Source organism: Somniosus microcephalus, chromosome 11 (genome assembly GCF_052327205.1).
Source record: "Somniosus microcephalus isolate GS21.2 chromosome 11, FLI_Smic_1.0, whole genome shotgun sequence".
NCBI lineage: Eukaryota > Metazoa > Chordata > Chondrichthyes > Squaliformes > Somniosidae > Somniosus > Somniosus microcephalus.
In genome coordinates, this window is record NC_140997.1 from 51,775,098 (window position 1) to 51,791,503 (window position 16,406).

At 45.9% G+C, this 16,406-nt stretch overlaps 1 protein-coding gene across 1 annotated transcript in view; it reads left to right on the top strand.

Annotated features, from left to right (window-relative positions):
* The first annotated feature begins 879 nt into the window (after window positions 1–879).
* The window catches only part of nubp1 (nucleotide binding protein 1 (MinD homolog, E. coli)), an 80,524-nt gene continuing 64,997 nt past the window's right edge, over window positions 880–16,406 (top strand). Inside the window, exons 1-3 of the mRNA XM_086000630.1 lie at window positions 880–979; window positions 13,932–14,036; window positions 14,136–14,269. Of these exons, the coding sequence (XP_085856756.1) occupies window positions 949–979; window positions 13,932–14,036; window positions 14,136–14,269 (270 nt within the window). The 5' untranslated portion in view covers window positions 880–948. The remainder of the gene's footprint in view (window positions 980–13,931; window positions 14,037–14,135; window positions 14,270–16,406) is intronic.

Below are 16,406 nucleotides of genomic sequence, written 5' to 3' on the forward strand. Positions count from 1 at the left end.
CATTGTCAATCAAAGGTAACAAGAACTTGCATTTATAAAGCACCTTTAATGTCCCAAGGTACTACGTGAAGGCAGAATTTTAAAAATGGTGACATTGGGGCGGGGACCAAAGATTTGGTCAAAAAGGTGGGTTTTACGGAATTTCTTAAAGGAGGAGTGAGGTGAAGAAGTAAAAGGGGTGTACAGCTTGAGGAGGTTAGAGATAGAGAGGGAGCAAGGGATTTAAACATGAAGATTTAGGAGTCTGGGAGCCAGTGTAGGTCAGCATGGACAGAGATGATGATGATAATGGGTGGGCAGGAATTGGTGTGAGATAGGATATGAGCAGCGGAGTTTTGGATGAGCTGGTTTATGGAGGATGTGAGGGTGACCAGAAGACCAATAGATCGTTCAATTTGGAGGTGACAAAGTCTTGGAAGAGGATTTCAACAGCAGGTGGGCTGAGGTAGGGGCAGAGGTGGGTGATGTTGGAGGTGGAAGTAAGAGGTCTTTGTAATGGAGAACATATAGGATTGGAAGCTGTGCTTGGGGTCATACAGGACGCCGAGGTTGTGAACAGTCTGGTTCGACCTGAGTTGAGGCCAGGAAGGGGAGATAATCGATGACAAAGGTGGCTGCAGGAAAATTCATCCGCACATTGATGGCTACTGGAAATGTAGTCGTTCAAATCCTGGCCATCTAACTGCAACTAAACTCAACAAAACTATTGGGTGTCATTACCTAAAAGTTCTGAATATTCTGTCTTGTGTCACATCTATGAAATAAGACTACAGCTAGGATATGGAAAATACTGTTGTAAATTATGGTTGTTTGTTGCACTGATCTTTCACCTCACTGAGGTGGGACGCTGCTGTTTTGGAGGAACGTTTGTCAGCAGCGCAAGCGGAGGTCGGTATAATTTGGTGCTGCACTGAGAAACCGGAAGTGCGGCTCCGGGAGCGGGCGGTGATGGCGGACGTTCCGAGTAACGCACCAGCACGTGAGTGTCGGGGTCGGCGAGCGGCGTCACTGGGAACGAATTCTGTATAAAAGGCGCCAGAGCCCGAGAGCTGGAGGAGAGGGGACTGGAAGCAGATAAACTCCCGGTATCTTCCTGGTCCCCAGTAGTCACAGAGTGGGGGGCCATAACTGACCAGAGGACTGGTCACAGAGTGAGGGCCATAACTGACCAGAGGACTGGTCACAGAGTGAGGGCCATAACTGACCAGAGGACTGGTCACAGAGTGAGGGCCATAACTGACCAGAGGACTGGTCACAGAGTGAGGGCAATAACTGACCAGAGGAATGGTCACAGAGTGAGGGCAATAACTGACCAGAGGAATGGTCACAGAGTGAGGGTAATAACTGACCAGAGGAATGGTCACAGAGTGAGGGCAATAACTGACCAGAGGAATGGTCACAGTGAGGGCAATAACTGACCAGAGGACTGGTCACAGAGTGAGGGCCATAACTGACCAGAGGAATGGTCACAGTGAGGGCAATAACTGATCAGAGGCATAGTCACAGAGTGAGGACAATAACTGATCAGAGGAATGGTCAGAGTGGGGACTATAACTGACCCTATGGATAGGTCACCAAATGGTGACTGGTTACCAGACTCAACTATTCCATTGTTCTCCTGGCTGACCTCCCATTTTCCACCCTCCATAAACTTGAGCTCATGCAAAACTCTGCTGCCCGTATCCTAACTCACACCAAGTTCACCTATCACCCCTGTGCTCGCTAACCCACTTTGGCTCCTGGTCTGGCATCACCTTGATTTAAAATTCTCATCCTTGTTTTCAAATCCCTCCATGGCCTTGTCCCTCCCTATCTCTGTAACCTCCTTCAGCCCTACATGTGCTCCTCCAATTCTGGGCTCTTGCGCACCCTTGATTTTAATCGCTCCACCATTGACGGCCGTGCTTTCAGCTGCCTAAGCTCTGGAATTCCCTCCCTAAACCTCTCAACCTCTTTAGCTCTCTCTCCTTTAAGACACTTCTTAAAACCTGCCTCTTTGACCATGTTTGTTGTAATATCTTGTGGCTTAGTGTGGAATTTTGTTTGGTAATTGTTCCTGTGAAGCGCTTTGGGACGTTTTTCTCTGCTAAAGGCGCTGTATAAATAAATGCAAGTTGTTGTTGAGCCCAGGAACTTCATTTGTTGAGGCGTGTCCAGTTTGCTTCCTTGTACTTTCACTTTAAGCTAACACCATTATTGTCCTATCCTTAAATAAGCATTTGCACAGCTTGCTCAAATCTTTAACCCTTTATTCACAGTATTTGTGGGCCAGAACTGTCCAAGTAATATTTATATAAAAACAGCTCGGGCAGCTAAATGAACAACCTAGCATAACGTTGAGTCCTATGCACAGAGTGGTTCCAGGTTCTGGTGTCTGTTGTTAGCTGGTCTCAGTCTCGGCAGCAGGTGCTGCGCCACAATTGGGCTCAGCTCCCCCTGAACTGGGGATGAGAAAAATCAGCCAGGATTCCTGATCGTGACCCAAATTGCAAAACGTGCATGTGTGGATATCTGCAGGGCAAGATTGGGCTCAGCTGTAACATGTCCCCATAGCTAAACAATGCACCAACACTCATGATACCTCATTGAAGAATAGCATCTAGCTGAGGTGCTGGAGGGGATAAAATTGGCTCGGGACAGGACTTGAATGTCTGGACATTTACATTACCCAATTTGCTGAGAGCACTGTGCACAGTGAACACCCAATTTACTGAGAGCACTGCGCGGTGAACACCCAATTTACTGAGAGCACTGTGCGTGGTGAACACCCAATTTACTGAGAGCACTGTGCGTGGTGAACACCCAATTTACTGAGAGCACTGTGCACGGTGAACACCCAATTTACTGAGAGCACTGCACGGTGAACACCCAATTTACTGAGAGCACTGTGCACGGTGAACACCCAATTTACTGAGAGCACGGTGAACACCCAATTTACTGAGAGCACTGCACGGTGAACACCCAATTTACTGAGAGCACTGTGCACGGTGAACACCCAATTTACTGAGAGCACTGTGCACCGTGAACACCCAATTTACTGAGAGCACTGTGCACCGTGAACACCCAATTTACTGAGAGCACTGCATGGTGAACACCCAATTTACTGAGAGCACTGTGCACGGTGAACACCCAATTTACTGAGAGCACTGTGCACAGTGAACACCCAATTTACTGAGAGCACTGCGCGGTGAACACCCAATTTACTGAGAGCACTGTGCGCGGTGAACACCCAATTTACTGAGAGCACTGTGCGCGGTGAACACCCAATTTACTGAGAGCACTGTGCGCGGTGAACACCCAATTTACTGAGAGCACTGTGCGCGGTGAACACCCAATTTACTGAGAGCACTGCGCGGTGAACACCCAATTTACTGAGAGCACGGTGAACACCCAATTTACTGAGAGCACTGTGCACGGTGAACACCCAATTTACTGAGAGCACTGCGCGGTGAACACCCAATTTACTGAGAGCACTGCACAGTGAACACCCAATTTACTGAGAGCACGGTGAACACCCAATTTACTGAGAGCACTGTGCACGGTGAACACCCAATTTACTGAGAGCACGGTGAACACCCAATTTACTGAGAGCACTGCACAGTGAACACCCAATTTACTGAGAGCACGGTGAACACCCAATTTACTGAGAGCACTGTGCACGGTGAACACCCAATTTACTGAGAGCACGGTGAACACCCAATTTACTGAGAGCACTGCACAGTGAACACCCAATTTACTGAGAGCACTGCACAGTGAACACCCAATTTACTGAGAGCACTGTGCACGGTGAACACCCAATTTACTGAGCACTGTGCACGGTGAACACCCAATTTACTGAGAGCACTGCACGGTGAACACCCAATTTACTGAGAGCACTGCGCGGTGAACACCCAATTTACTGAGAGCACTGCGCGGTGAACACCCAATTTACTGAGAGCACTGTGCACGGTGAACGCCCAATTTACTGAGAGCACTGTGCACGGTGAACGCCCAATTTACTGAGAGCACTGTGCACGGTGAACACCCAATTTACTGAGCACTGTGCACGGTGAACACCCAATTTACTGAGAGCACTGCGCGGTGAATGCCCAATTTACTGAGAGCACGGTGAACACCCAATTTACTGAGAGCACTGCGCGGTGAATGCCCAATTTACTGAGAGCACTGTGCACGGTGAACGCCCAATTTACTGAGAGCACGGTGAACGCCCAATTTACTGAGAGCACTGTGCACGGTGAACACCCAATTTACTGAGAGCACTGTGCACGGTGAACACCCAATTTACTGAGAGCACTGTGCACGGTGAACACCCAATTTACTGAGAGCACTGTGCACGGTGAACGCCCAATTTACTGAGAGCATTGTGCACGGTGAACACCCAATTTACTGAGAGCACTGTGCACGGTGAACACCCAATTTACTGAGAGCACTGTGCACGGTGAACACCCAATTTACTGAGAGCACTGTGCACAGTGAACACCCAATTTACTGAGAGCACTGTGCACGGTGAACACCCAATTTACTGAGAGTGTGCACAGTGAACTATAAAATGTTGGCTTTCCTCGTGGTGAACAGAATGGTTATAAGATAAAATATTCATCTTTTTGGTTAGAAGGTGCCTTTGAAATTAGAATCATAGAATGGTTACAGCACAGAAGGATGCCCTTCGGCCTGTCGATACCGTGCCGGCTCTCTGCAAAAGCACTTCAGCTAGTCCCACTCCCCCGCCCTTTCCCCGTAGCCCTGCAAATTTTTTTCCTTTAGGTACTTATCCAATTCCCTTTTGAAAGCCACAATCAAGTCTGCCTCCACCACCCTTTCAGGCAGTGCATTCCAGATCATAACCACTCGCTGCGTAAAAAAAAGTTTTTCCTCATGACGCCTTTGGTTCTTCTGCCAATCACCTTAATTTTGTGTCCTCTGCTTCTTGACCCTTTCGCCAATGGGAACAGTTTCTCTCTATCTACTCTGGCTAGACCCCTCATGATTTTGAACAGCTCTCAAATCTCCTCTCAACCTTCTCTGCTCTAAGGAGAACAGCCCCAGCTTCTCCAATCTATCCATGTAACTGAAGTTCCTCATCCCTGGAACCATTCTTGTAAATCTTTTCTGCGCCCTCTCTAAAGCCTTCACATCCTTCCGAAATTAACCAAATAAATTTTAAATATATAGGATTAGTAATCTCCATCTTTTTGTACATTTACAAAGTCTCATTCTTAAGAGAGGCTTACTTCCATGTGTAAAGAAATTTAGGGTGTATTTACACTACAACTGTAGTGTAAGTGCAACACGGTTTAATTTTTACACTAACTGTAGCTTCAGTGCAAGGCAGCCTGAGTCTGGACTCTGGGCCTGATGTGAGGCTGGACTGAAGTAGTCTTGGAGGAGAGATTCTCACTCTGCGTCAATGTGGGCCTTAATACCTTGCTTATACTACACAGGTTTTGTGTTGGTGTGAAATGGAAACTTCTTTGCGCTGACACTAAACTTGTAATGCAAATGCTCACTTAGAGAAATTGCCGTACCTGAAGTGGCAGAGTCCTGCATGTTAATAAATACTGTGCTCGATCATCATTGTTTTCCACATAGTGACATAATGTTGTGATAAAGCCCCTTGAATGTTACTTCTAGGATCATTGGTAAAAGGGTACTACTTCTTTAAGGTAACACAAACTGAATAATGTCCTCTAGCATAATTTTGAGGCAAGAACACTGGATTTTTTTTTTAAAACTACAGTACTACAAACCCTGTCTTTGATAGAAGTACAGCTGGAAGACGTAGAACATGTCCAGAGATGAGGAACCCAACTGTGGATAAATAGTGTAATCAGCACAACATGTTCAATGGGCACAAGATTGAATTCAGCCTCAAAGAATCCTTTTATGGCCACATTTTAAGGCAGTTGTTCTATGCCATTAATTGCCGTGGTGTAACATTGTCCAAAGCTTTCTGAAGATCTTAGATGATGTCAACTTATTCCCCCTGTCCACCATGTCGGCAATATATTTGGAAGAACTCCCGGTTAATTAAGCATGACCTTTTGCTGAATCCATGCTGACTCTCCTTTAACAAGTTACATAATTTCAAGTGTTTTCACGCTTGATCTCTCAATCATGACCATTCTTGTAAATCTTTACTACCAGTTGTAGTCCCGGATTTTACATGGGGTTTAGGTTCGCAAGACATTAAAAGCAGCACCTCAAGTGGACAGGGTCATAAAACAGCTAATGGAATACTTTAAAAAAAAATTTGTTCCCGGGTTGTGGGCATTGCTGTCAAGTCCAGCATTTATTGTCCATCCTTAGTTGCCCATCAGACAGTGGTGGTGAGCCGCCATCTTGAACCGCTGCAGTCCGTGTGGTGAAGGTACTCCCACAGTGCTGTTAGGGAGGGAGTTCCAGGATTTTGACCCAGCAACTATGAAGGAACGGCGATATATTTCCAAGTCAGGGTGGTGTGTGATTGGAATTTGGAGGTGGTGGTGTTCCCATGCACCTGCTGCCCTTGTCCTTCTAGGTGGTAGAGATCGTGGGTTTGGGATGTGGTGTCGAAGAAGCCTTGACGAGTTGCTGCAGTGCATCTTGTAGATGGTACACACTGCAGCCACGGTACGCCGGCGGTGGAGGGAGTGAATGTTTAAGGTGGTGGTTGGGGTGCCAATCAAGCAGGCTGCTTTGCCCTGGATGGTGTCGGGCTTCTTGAGTGTTGTTGGAGCTGCACTTGTCCAGGCAAGTGGAGAGTATTCCATCACACTCCTTACTTGTGCCTTGTAGATGGTGGAAAGGCTTTGGGGAGTCAGGAGGCGAGTCACTCGCCGCAGAATATCTAGCCTCCGACCTGCTCTTGTAGCCACAGTATTTATGTGGCTGGTGCAGTTATGTTTTTGGTCAATGGTGATTCGGAGGATGTTGATGGTGGGGGATTCGGCGATGGTAATGCCATTGAATGTCAAGGGGAGGTGGTTGGACTCTCTCTTGTTGGAGATGGTCATTGCCTGGCACTTGTGTGGCGTGACTGTTACTTGCCATCAGCCCAAGCGTGAATGTTGTCCAGGACTTGCTGCCTGAGGGCATGGACTGCTTCATTATCTGAGAAGCTGCGAATGGAACTGAACACTGTGCAATCATCAGTGAACATCCCCACTTCTGACCTTCTGATGGAGGGAAGGTCATTGATGAAGCAGCTGAAGATGGTTGGGCAGGGGGGTGGGGGCGGGGGCGTACAGCGCAGCCAGTGTTGGAGCAGTGAATGACTGACCGCAACTTCAGGATTACCGCGTTAGGATGTGCATGCGCTATATTCTGAAGTTGCGGTCAATTTCAAAGGAGTAATAACTGCGAATGCTGTTTGTTTGCTGTTATTACCCACCGCAAATTCCGGGCCAATGACTTCAATTTTACCAGGGCTCCTTGTTGCCACACTCGGTCAAATGCTGCCTTGATGTCAAGGGCAGTCACTCTCGCCTCACCTGGAATTCAGCTCTTTTGTCCATGTTTGGACCAAGGCTGTAATGAGGTCTGGAACTGAGTGGTCCTGGCAGAACCCAAACTAGGCAATGGTGAGCAGGTTATTGGTGAGTAAGTGTCGCTTGATAGCACTGTCGACGACACCTTCTATCACTTTGTTGATGATTGAGAGTAGACCGATGGGGCGGTAATTGGCTGGATTGGATTTGTCCTGCTTTTTGTGGACAGGACATGCCTGGGCAGTTTTCCACATTGTCGGATAGATGCCAGTGTTGTGGCGCGGCTAGTTCTGGAGCACAAGTCTTCAGCACTACAGCTGGGATGTTGTTGGGGCCCATAGTCTTTGCTGTACCCAGTGTCCTTAGCCCTCACGTGGAGTGAATTGAATTGGCTGATGACTGGCTTCTGTGATGGTGGGGACCTCAGGAGGAGGCAGAGATGGATCATCCACTCGGCACTTCTGACTGAAGGTGATTGCAAATTCTTCAGCCTTGTCTTTTGCATGGTGAGATACAGAAGATAAAAAAACTGAGATGTAATAATAAAAAGGGTTGATTATGAGAGGGCACAGATTTAAGGTAATTGGCAAAAGAACCAGAGGCAACATGGAGAAAAACCTTTTTGCAAAACGTGTGGTTAGGATTTGGAATGCACTGCCTGATAGGGTGCTGGATGCAGATTCGATAGTAGACTTCAAAAGGGAATTGGATAAATACTTGGAGAAAAAATTGCAGGGATATGGGGAAAGAGTCCACTTGGGACTAACTGGATTGCTCTTCGAAAGAGCCAGCGCAGACTTGATGGGCCGAATGACCACCTTCGGTGCTGTACTATTCTATAATGGGGAATCTATATAAAAGCACACAGAGCGGATTCTCTGGGAAACTGCCTGGTATGAGGAAATGCAAATATGAAAAAAGACTTGAAAAGTTGGTGCTGTTTTTGTTAGAACAGAGGAAATTAAGGGGTGATTTGGTAGAGGAGTTTAAAATTATGAAGGGATGAGACAGAGTCGATAGAAACAGACTGTTTTCCGTAATTGAGGGGGTCCAGAACCAGGGGACGTAGATATAAGATTAAGTGTAAGAGATTTCAGGCAGAGAGCTGGAGAAACATTTTTACACTAAGGGCTGTGAGCTGTGGCATGTACTACCAGAGTTAGTGATTGAAGCTTAGACCATGTCGACATTTTAAAAATAGGTTGAAGGAAAGGGGAATTAACAGATATGTGAACAATTTTTGAAAACTTTTTATATGCTGTTTTTTTTCCTGCAGCAACTGACATTTCTAATGCCTAAATAAGGGTTTAATGGGCTTATGACTGCTACTCCCATTGAGGATCAGCACCAATGCAGACTGGTTAGGCCGAACGGCCTGTTTTTATGTTGTAATTTCCATGTTAAACAACATACTATCCTATCCCCTACTGACCTGCATCCTGGAACATCTTCCTATTACGGTTTTTTTTTTCCCCCAAAAAGTGAGATAACATCAACTACGTGTTTAAATTTATTACAGCAATAATTCTCAAAGTCACTGGTTTACACTTTCCGTGCAAATGTACACATAACTATTTAACTCAAAAATACCACAAACACAATCCTGTAGAATGAAAATACTATTTAACTTACTCAGTCACCATAACTCCGTGGTCCTAATAATGTATTGTGCGTTGGCTAAGACAGCATATCCTCAAACTGAGTGAGTAATGTCATGTGAAATATATCGAAACATCTATCTATAATCTTGTCTGTGTGGACTTCATGTCTGTGGCATATAACTTTTTGTTTTCACATTTTTGTCCCACTTTTCTTTGCCAATTATAAATTGCTATGTCCACATTTAAAATGGGATTTGCCTTCATAAACTCGTCACTTTGTGCAATCTGGCCACCAGGTTTCTACTCATTGTTCAAATTGCTTTTTGAAAACTTTTTTATTGCCATTTTTTCTCAGCAATTGAAATTTCTAATGCCTAAATAAGGGTTTAAGCAAAATAAAAATTACACACTTCAAAATAAAATGATTACATCTATCCATTTGATGCCCCCATTGAAGTTTTTACTTGAAGGTTTCAGCCTCTTCCAAAAACTTGAGCCTGGAGTTCAAGATTCAAGATCATTTTATTGCCATATGTAACTAGTACAATGGAATGCCTTTGCTTAGGCGTGTGATTCTTTGGACGGAATTGTGCAGTCTGAGCATATGCAGGGCACATCCGTACTTTTCAGGTAGCTGTACTGATCTAATACTTGTCTTCATTTTATAGTATGAGATACTAGAGGGACCCTGGTTCCAAATGATTCGAGATTGACCCGTATTGCGGACAGTGATTTAACTTTATTCAGCACAAGCACGACTCAATACATTACAGTATTCGAGCAGCAGTTTACAGAGTATAACTGAGACTTATATTACCCCGTTATACTCTGGGTAGAAGTGCAACCGTGAGTAAGCTGCACCCTGTGTCTCTTGTCTCTCTTCGTCTCCCGGGTGTCTCCTTGATTCTTACATAGAAACATAGAAGATAGGAGCAGGAGTAGGCCATTCGGCCCTTCGAGCCTGCTCCGCCATTTGAGATCATGGCTGATCATACAAATTCAGTACCCTGTCCCTGCCTTCTCCCCATATCCCTTGATCCCTTTAGCCTTAAGAAATATATCCAACTCTTTCTTGAATATATTTAATGAACTGGCCTCCACTGCCCTCTGTGGCAGAGAATTCCACAGGTTCACCGCTCTCTGGGTGAAGAAATTCCTCCTCATTTCAGTCCTAAATGGCTTACCCCTTATCCTTAGACTATGACCCCTGGTTCTGGACTCCCCGGCCATCAGAAACATCCTTCCTGCATCTAGTCTGTCCAGGCCCGACAGAATTTTATAGGTTTCGATGAGATTCCCTCTCAATCTTCTAAACTCCAGTGAGTATAAGCCCAATCGACACAATCTCTCCTCATACGTCATTCCTGCCATCCCAGGTATCAGCCTGGTGAATCTTCGCTGCACTCCTTCCATGGCAAGAATGTCCTTCCTCAGGTAAGGTGACCAAAACTGCACACAATACTCAAGATGTGGTCTCACCAAGGCCCTGTACAACTGCAGCAAGACATCCTTGTTCCTGTACTCGAACCCTCTCGCTACGAAGGCCAACATACCATTTGCCTTCTTAACCGCCTGCTGCACCTGCATGCTTACCTTCAGCGACTGGTGCACAAGGACACCCAGGTCTCTTTGCACTTCCCCTTCTCCCAATCTATTGCCATTTAGATAATAATCTGCCTTCCTGTTTTTGCCACCAAAGTGGATAACCTCACATTTATCCCCTGAAATCTTCTGTTCTTTCTGAAATCGCTTACTCTTTGTGGCTGTTAAGACGCTTTTCTTATACCTTTAATCTCATTCAAAACCTATGGAGTCTTACTGAACCAATCACAGGCTTACGCCCAAACCCGCAGCACCTTGGCTTACGCAGGTTCTAGTCTGATGACACCCTTATATCATCTGTTTTTGACTATCAAGACTCATATCTGGGGTAGTTATGGCAAGACAAAAGGAACATGTCTCCATAGTGTCAAGATACGTGCCTTGCTGGTCCCTGTGAAAGGCCTAGGTTTTTAATTCACTGCAGACATCATAACATTTCAACCCAGTGGCAGCTACACCTGACCTTGCTTCCCAGGCTAGCTGCCTTCTATGTCTCATCTTTATTGTTGGCTAATATCCAGCTTTCACCCACAGCCTCCCTATTCGACCATGGCAATCCTCGTTCTCGCCCCAGGCTGTCTGGTTACAACTTACTCACAGACTTTTTAATTATAAGCAAAAGGGTTACATGTCATATATAATTCAGGTTATAACTGCATACAATTGATGATTCCAGACTTCTACATTTATTTCTTACACACAATTATAAATCCATTACTGATGATTATAAGATACTAATTCTGTAATATATTAAAAAGAGTATTCTAAAAATCAACTAATCCCATGATAATCTTACACAAGCACTTTCCAATAATTTGAAAAACAAAAGGGCACATTTCAAAAGCTTAACGGAGGTCAAATTTATACATTTTTTTAAAAAGAGGGTGTGTAAATGACACACCTGTCATAGCTTTTGTTTCTGGTTCAGAACTTCAGAAACGTATTAAACTAAGAAAGTAAGAAAAGTGAGTATTTGTTCATGTTACTGTTCAATATCATCAAAGAAACACCAGCTGAATTCTGATGCCAAATAATTATCGCCACTTGTGTTTTGTTGTCATTGCTAAAGGCTTATACCTGCGAGACACTGGTTCTAATTTCTGTCACCTATGAGCCAGACAGAGAAAGACAAGAATAGAAAGGCATACAGCTTCTTTCCTCATTCTAATTAGATTTTTTTAAGTTGTTGTTGAATTTTGAAAGCAAAGTCTTTGGGGGAAAAATTCAGTTGGTAGCGCCACCCATTAGCGCCTTAAGAGGGCGCTAAGTGGGGCGCAAAGCAATTAGCGTCCGGGCGCGGCGATATCTGCGCCTCTCGCGAAATTGACCGGACATTTTGCGGCGGCGCTAAACAATACCGCCACGATCTCCTGCGCCGGCAGATCGCGACGTCAGTCGAGTGCGCAACGCCCCGTTAGCGCCCCGGACCATAAATTGATTGGTGCCCCCTGCCTTACCGCCTGCCGCTAGCAACGACAGGTTGAGGGGAGCGTTATGCTGTCAGAAAGGGACTAGGGGAGCGCTATTTAAAGGCGACCACTTCCTGCCTTTTTTTGTCAGTGACATTTTTGGACCACACATTCTGAGAGAGAGAGAGAGAGAGAGAGAGACTTCTGGAGAGATTCAACGCTGTGTGAAGGAGTTTTGGGTACTGAGCAGCACTTTGCAGGTTGGTTTTGATTTGCCCTTCCTTGTATCGATTTAGAGGAGACTGTGGGGTCTGCACTCTGTGCTCTTCCCCTGGTTCTCTCCATTGTTCTTTCCAGCAGATTTGATGTACAGGTCTCTCCAGGCCGAGAGTCAGGTCGAGATTCAAGGCTGCAATGAGCAGGATGTGGATGAAGAGCAAGATCAACCCTCCCCTTTAAGATAAAAACAGAATATGCAGGAGAAACTCAACAGGTCAAGCCGCATCTGTGAAGAGAGAAACAGATTTAACGTTTCAGGTCGATGACCATTCGTCAGAACTCCCCTTTAAGAATTGGATGGTGCCAATGTGTCTGTGTTCCATTGTTGACTGACATCACATGAGCTTCGCCAGCGCTGTGAGGTAGCGCTTCGCTCCTCGGCCTTAGCGCCTTAAGAGAGGTGTGTAGCGCCTGATTTAGCGCTCCAATCACCTCCAGGGGCGATAAAAGCCAAGTTTGCTGTCGGAGGCGATAATTAGCGCCAGGCGCTAAACTTTGCGCACCACCAATAATAGCGCCCCAAACGGGGCGATACTGAATTTCTCCCCCTTTGAGACAGGCATATAGGAAGGGAGGAGAGAAGAGTGGGGAGGGGGATGTTCAGATAGATAGGAGTCATTGAGAGTGAAGGGGTTGATAGCTAGAGAAAGAGTGAGAGCTAGGGTTGAGAACAAGTGGGCGAGACGGCATTGAGTGAAGGAGCAGCTGAGAGAGAAAGGCAGGGGTAAGGGTTGATGAGGAGGGAACAGTTGAGAAAGAGGGCAGGCGGGTGGGTTGAAAAAGTTGAGAGATTGCAGGCCATTAAGAGGGTAAGGTGGGATTGAGAGAGGGCGAGGGGGAGTTGATGGAGATTGAAGAGGGTGGTGGGAGTGAGAGGAGAGGCGGGTGGAAAGAGAGAAGATCAGCTAGTCATATATTAAAAATGTGTGTCCGTGTACTTCTTGTTAACATTTTCCATTATAAATTTCAATGTTCACATTTATAGTAGAAACTGCCTATTTAAACTTTCCATGCTGTAATCACATTATTCCCCACTACGAGTGGACAGCTGCTGTTCTAGCGTGACATGTTTACCTAGGCAGGTGCATTATAAATGTGGACATAGGAATTTATCATAGAAATATAAGAACATCAGAATGTATGACTTAAAATGGGGATTGAATTATGTTTGCAAACTCTGATCCAATTATTCCCTGGCTTCTGACTTTGCTTCAGCTGAAGACTAAACTTGTTCCTGACTCTTCATGTGCAGTGTCACGGGAGATTGACTGGCATATCTCCTGTCAATAAAGGTCCTATGTTGGTTTTAGATTTGTGCATAACTGACATAAAATCAACTCTCAGCTGTTTCAGTGAGCCACATATAAAGATTTATGATGCGAGATGGTCTTGTGATATTTTGAACAGCATTTTAAACAAGTAATAATAGGCAAACTCGTATATGGCATATAATATATCTGACCTTTTGTGTCAATACATTTGAGCTGTCTAGTACTCTGATACTTGTAGTGAGGTATTGAATGTTATATGTTGTACAGCAGTGACCATATATATTTTCTTCTGTTATGTTTTAGATTGTCCAGGAACAGCCAGTGATGATGCCGGTAAAGTTTCAGCCTGCCAGGGTTGTCCCAATCAAGCGTTATGTGCTTCGGGTGCCTCAAAAGCTCCAGATCCAGGTAGATTCTCGGGAGTAACTTTACTCGCCATAAAGCAAAGCAAGTAATGTGGGCACTGTCGTGAGTGTGAAATTCCTGTATTTTGTTTTTACACTGCAGCCATTCAGGAGATTAAGGAGAAGATGGCATCTGTTAAACATAAAATCCTGGTTTTATCTGGAAAAGGAGGAGTTGGCAAGAGCACCTTCAGTACACACCTAGCTCATGGGATAGCGAGCGATGACACCAAGCAGGTAAGGAGTGACAGTTTTATTACTTTTATTTTTCCATTTTGCAACTTTCAACACTGGAGGTGGAGAATGATGGAACTGATTTTGAAAGGACTTTCATTCCTCAAAAATCTGAGGGCTGACTTCCAATTATTAGGCCGCTGTCTCTAGACAAATTTTTTGCTATGCGCAAAATAGAGGTCATGGATTGGAAATAAAAGGGGAATGTTATTTCATGGAGACTTTTAAAAAGCAGTAGCTGCGAGCTCATCCCCCCCCCCCCCCCCCCATCCCCTCATTTTGGCTGCTGCTCCGGACTCGAGCCCATCGCTTCTATTTCCCCTTTTATTTTTCCCCCTTTTTTCTTTTTTTCTCTTCTCTTTACCTCTCCTAGGCCCCTCTTTCCTGTTGTCATGCCTCCTTTCATCTCTTCCCTCTCGGATACTCTGCCCTCCCAAATCCCTACCCCAACCCTTCAGCATTCCTCGACCTTCCTGCTCTCCTGCTGCTGTCACAGGCTTGACTCCCTCTTAGATAAGCCTACAGCTTCCCTCTGTGCCTCTCTTGGCATCCTCCGAAGGGCCCATCGAGGCACTCTTCACTACCTCCTTACGAGCAGCAATCTCAACTGCCTCCTCCTGCTCTCACCGACCTTCCCGCCCAGCACGTCCTCTGGTTGCTAATCTTTCCAACCTCCTTCCCGTTTCACTCACCCCTCCCAGTGCTGTCACTGCCAGCGGATCGGCTATCACCACCGCTCTCTGCATCTCCCTCCACACTGACCGTTCACTTGTGAACAAGGCCCCTGCCATCCATGAGCTTATTTTGGATGATTGCATCGACGTCATGGCCTTAACCTGGTTCAAAGGCGATGTCACCTTCTCCCTTAATGAAGCCTCCCCTCCTGGCTATATCTTCCATCATTTGCCTTGCCCAAACTGCCGCAGTGGCGGTGTGGCTCCTAATCACCAAATCACACCTTGGTCTGTCCCCCTGCTCTTCTGGCACCTTCTCCTTGGAGCATCTCGCCTTGTTCCACCACTCTCGCCTCTCATTTAAAATTTTCATTCCCTGCCACCCACCCAGGCACCACGCCAAGTTTCTCACCGAGTTATCTTCACTGCTTTCCTCCCTCAGCCTCTGCACCGAGCGACTGCTCGCCCTCGGTGATTTCAACTTCCATCTCAACTCCTCATGTTCTCTCTCCTCTGAGTTCACTGCCCTCCTATCCTCCCTTAATCTCTCCCTCCATATAAATTCCCCAACCCATATTAATGGCCACCCCCTTGACCTCACGATCTCACGCGGCCTCGCTGCTCCCAACATGTCAATCGCAGATGAGGCCATCGCTGATCATTTCCTTGTATCCCTCTCTACCCACATCCCCCTTCCCCTCCCAACCCCACTTCCTTCTGTGTCCGCCCCTGGAAAAAAAACTCCCCCAAGTCACTTACAACTGCACTTTCAAATTCTCAACTGTCTAGCCTCTGGCCTGCCATTCATCACAACATTTCTGCAGCTATCGATCTGCTCAGTCCCACCCTCACCTCCACCTTTGACGTCCTTGTCCCCATTAATACCATTACTCTCACACCCTGTCCATTCCTCCTGGTACGGCCCTTATCTCCGCTCCCTTTAATCCAAGGGATGCAGGCTTGAACGTTTATGACGGGCAACTTATTTAGCCATTGCTCACCAGATCTGGCTGGACCACTTAAAGCACTATCGGGTCAAGCTCTCCTCTGCCAAAACTGCTCACTATTCCAGGATCATCCATGAATGCAAAGATAACCCCGGCTTCTCTTCACTACAAACTGTATTCTTAAACCCCTCTCTCCAGCCTCCTCCACCCTCCTCTCCAACAACAAGTGAGAGGAGCTCATGGAAGAAAAACAGAAAATGCTGGAAATACTCAGCAGGTCAGGCAGCATCTGTAGAGAGAGAAACGGTTAACGTTTCAGGTCACTGACCCTTCGTCAGAACTGGAAAAAGTTGGAGATGTAATAGGTTTTTAAGCAAGGGGAGGGGAGCAAAGAACAAAAGGGAAGGTCTGTGATAGGATGGAAGGCAGGAGAGATTAAAAGACAAAATGGATGATTGGCTATGGGACAAGTTAAGAAACAAAAGATGACCCTAGATGAAGTGTAAATGGCAATGGTAG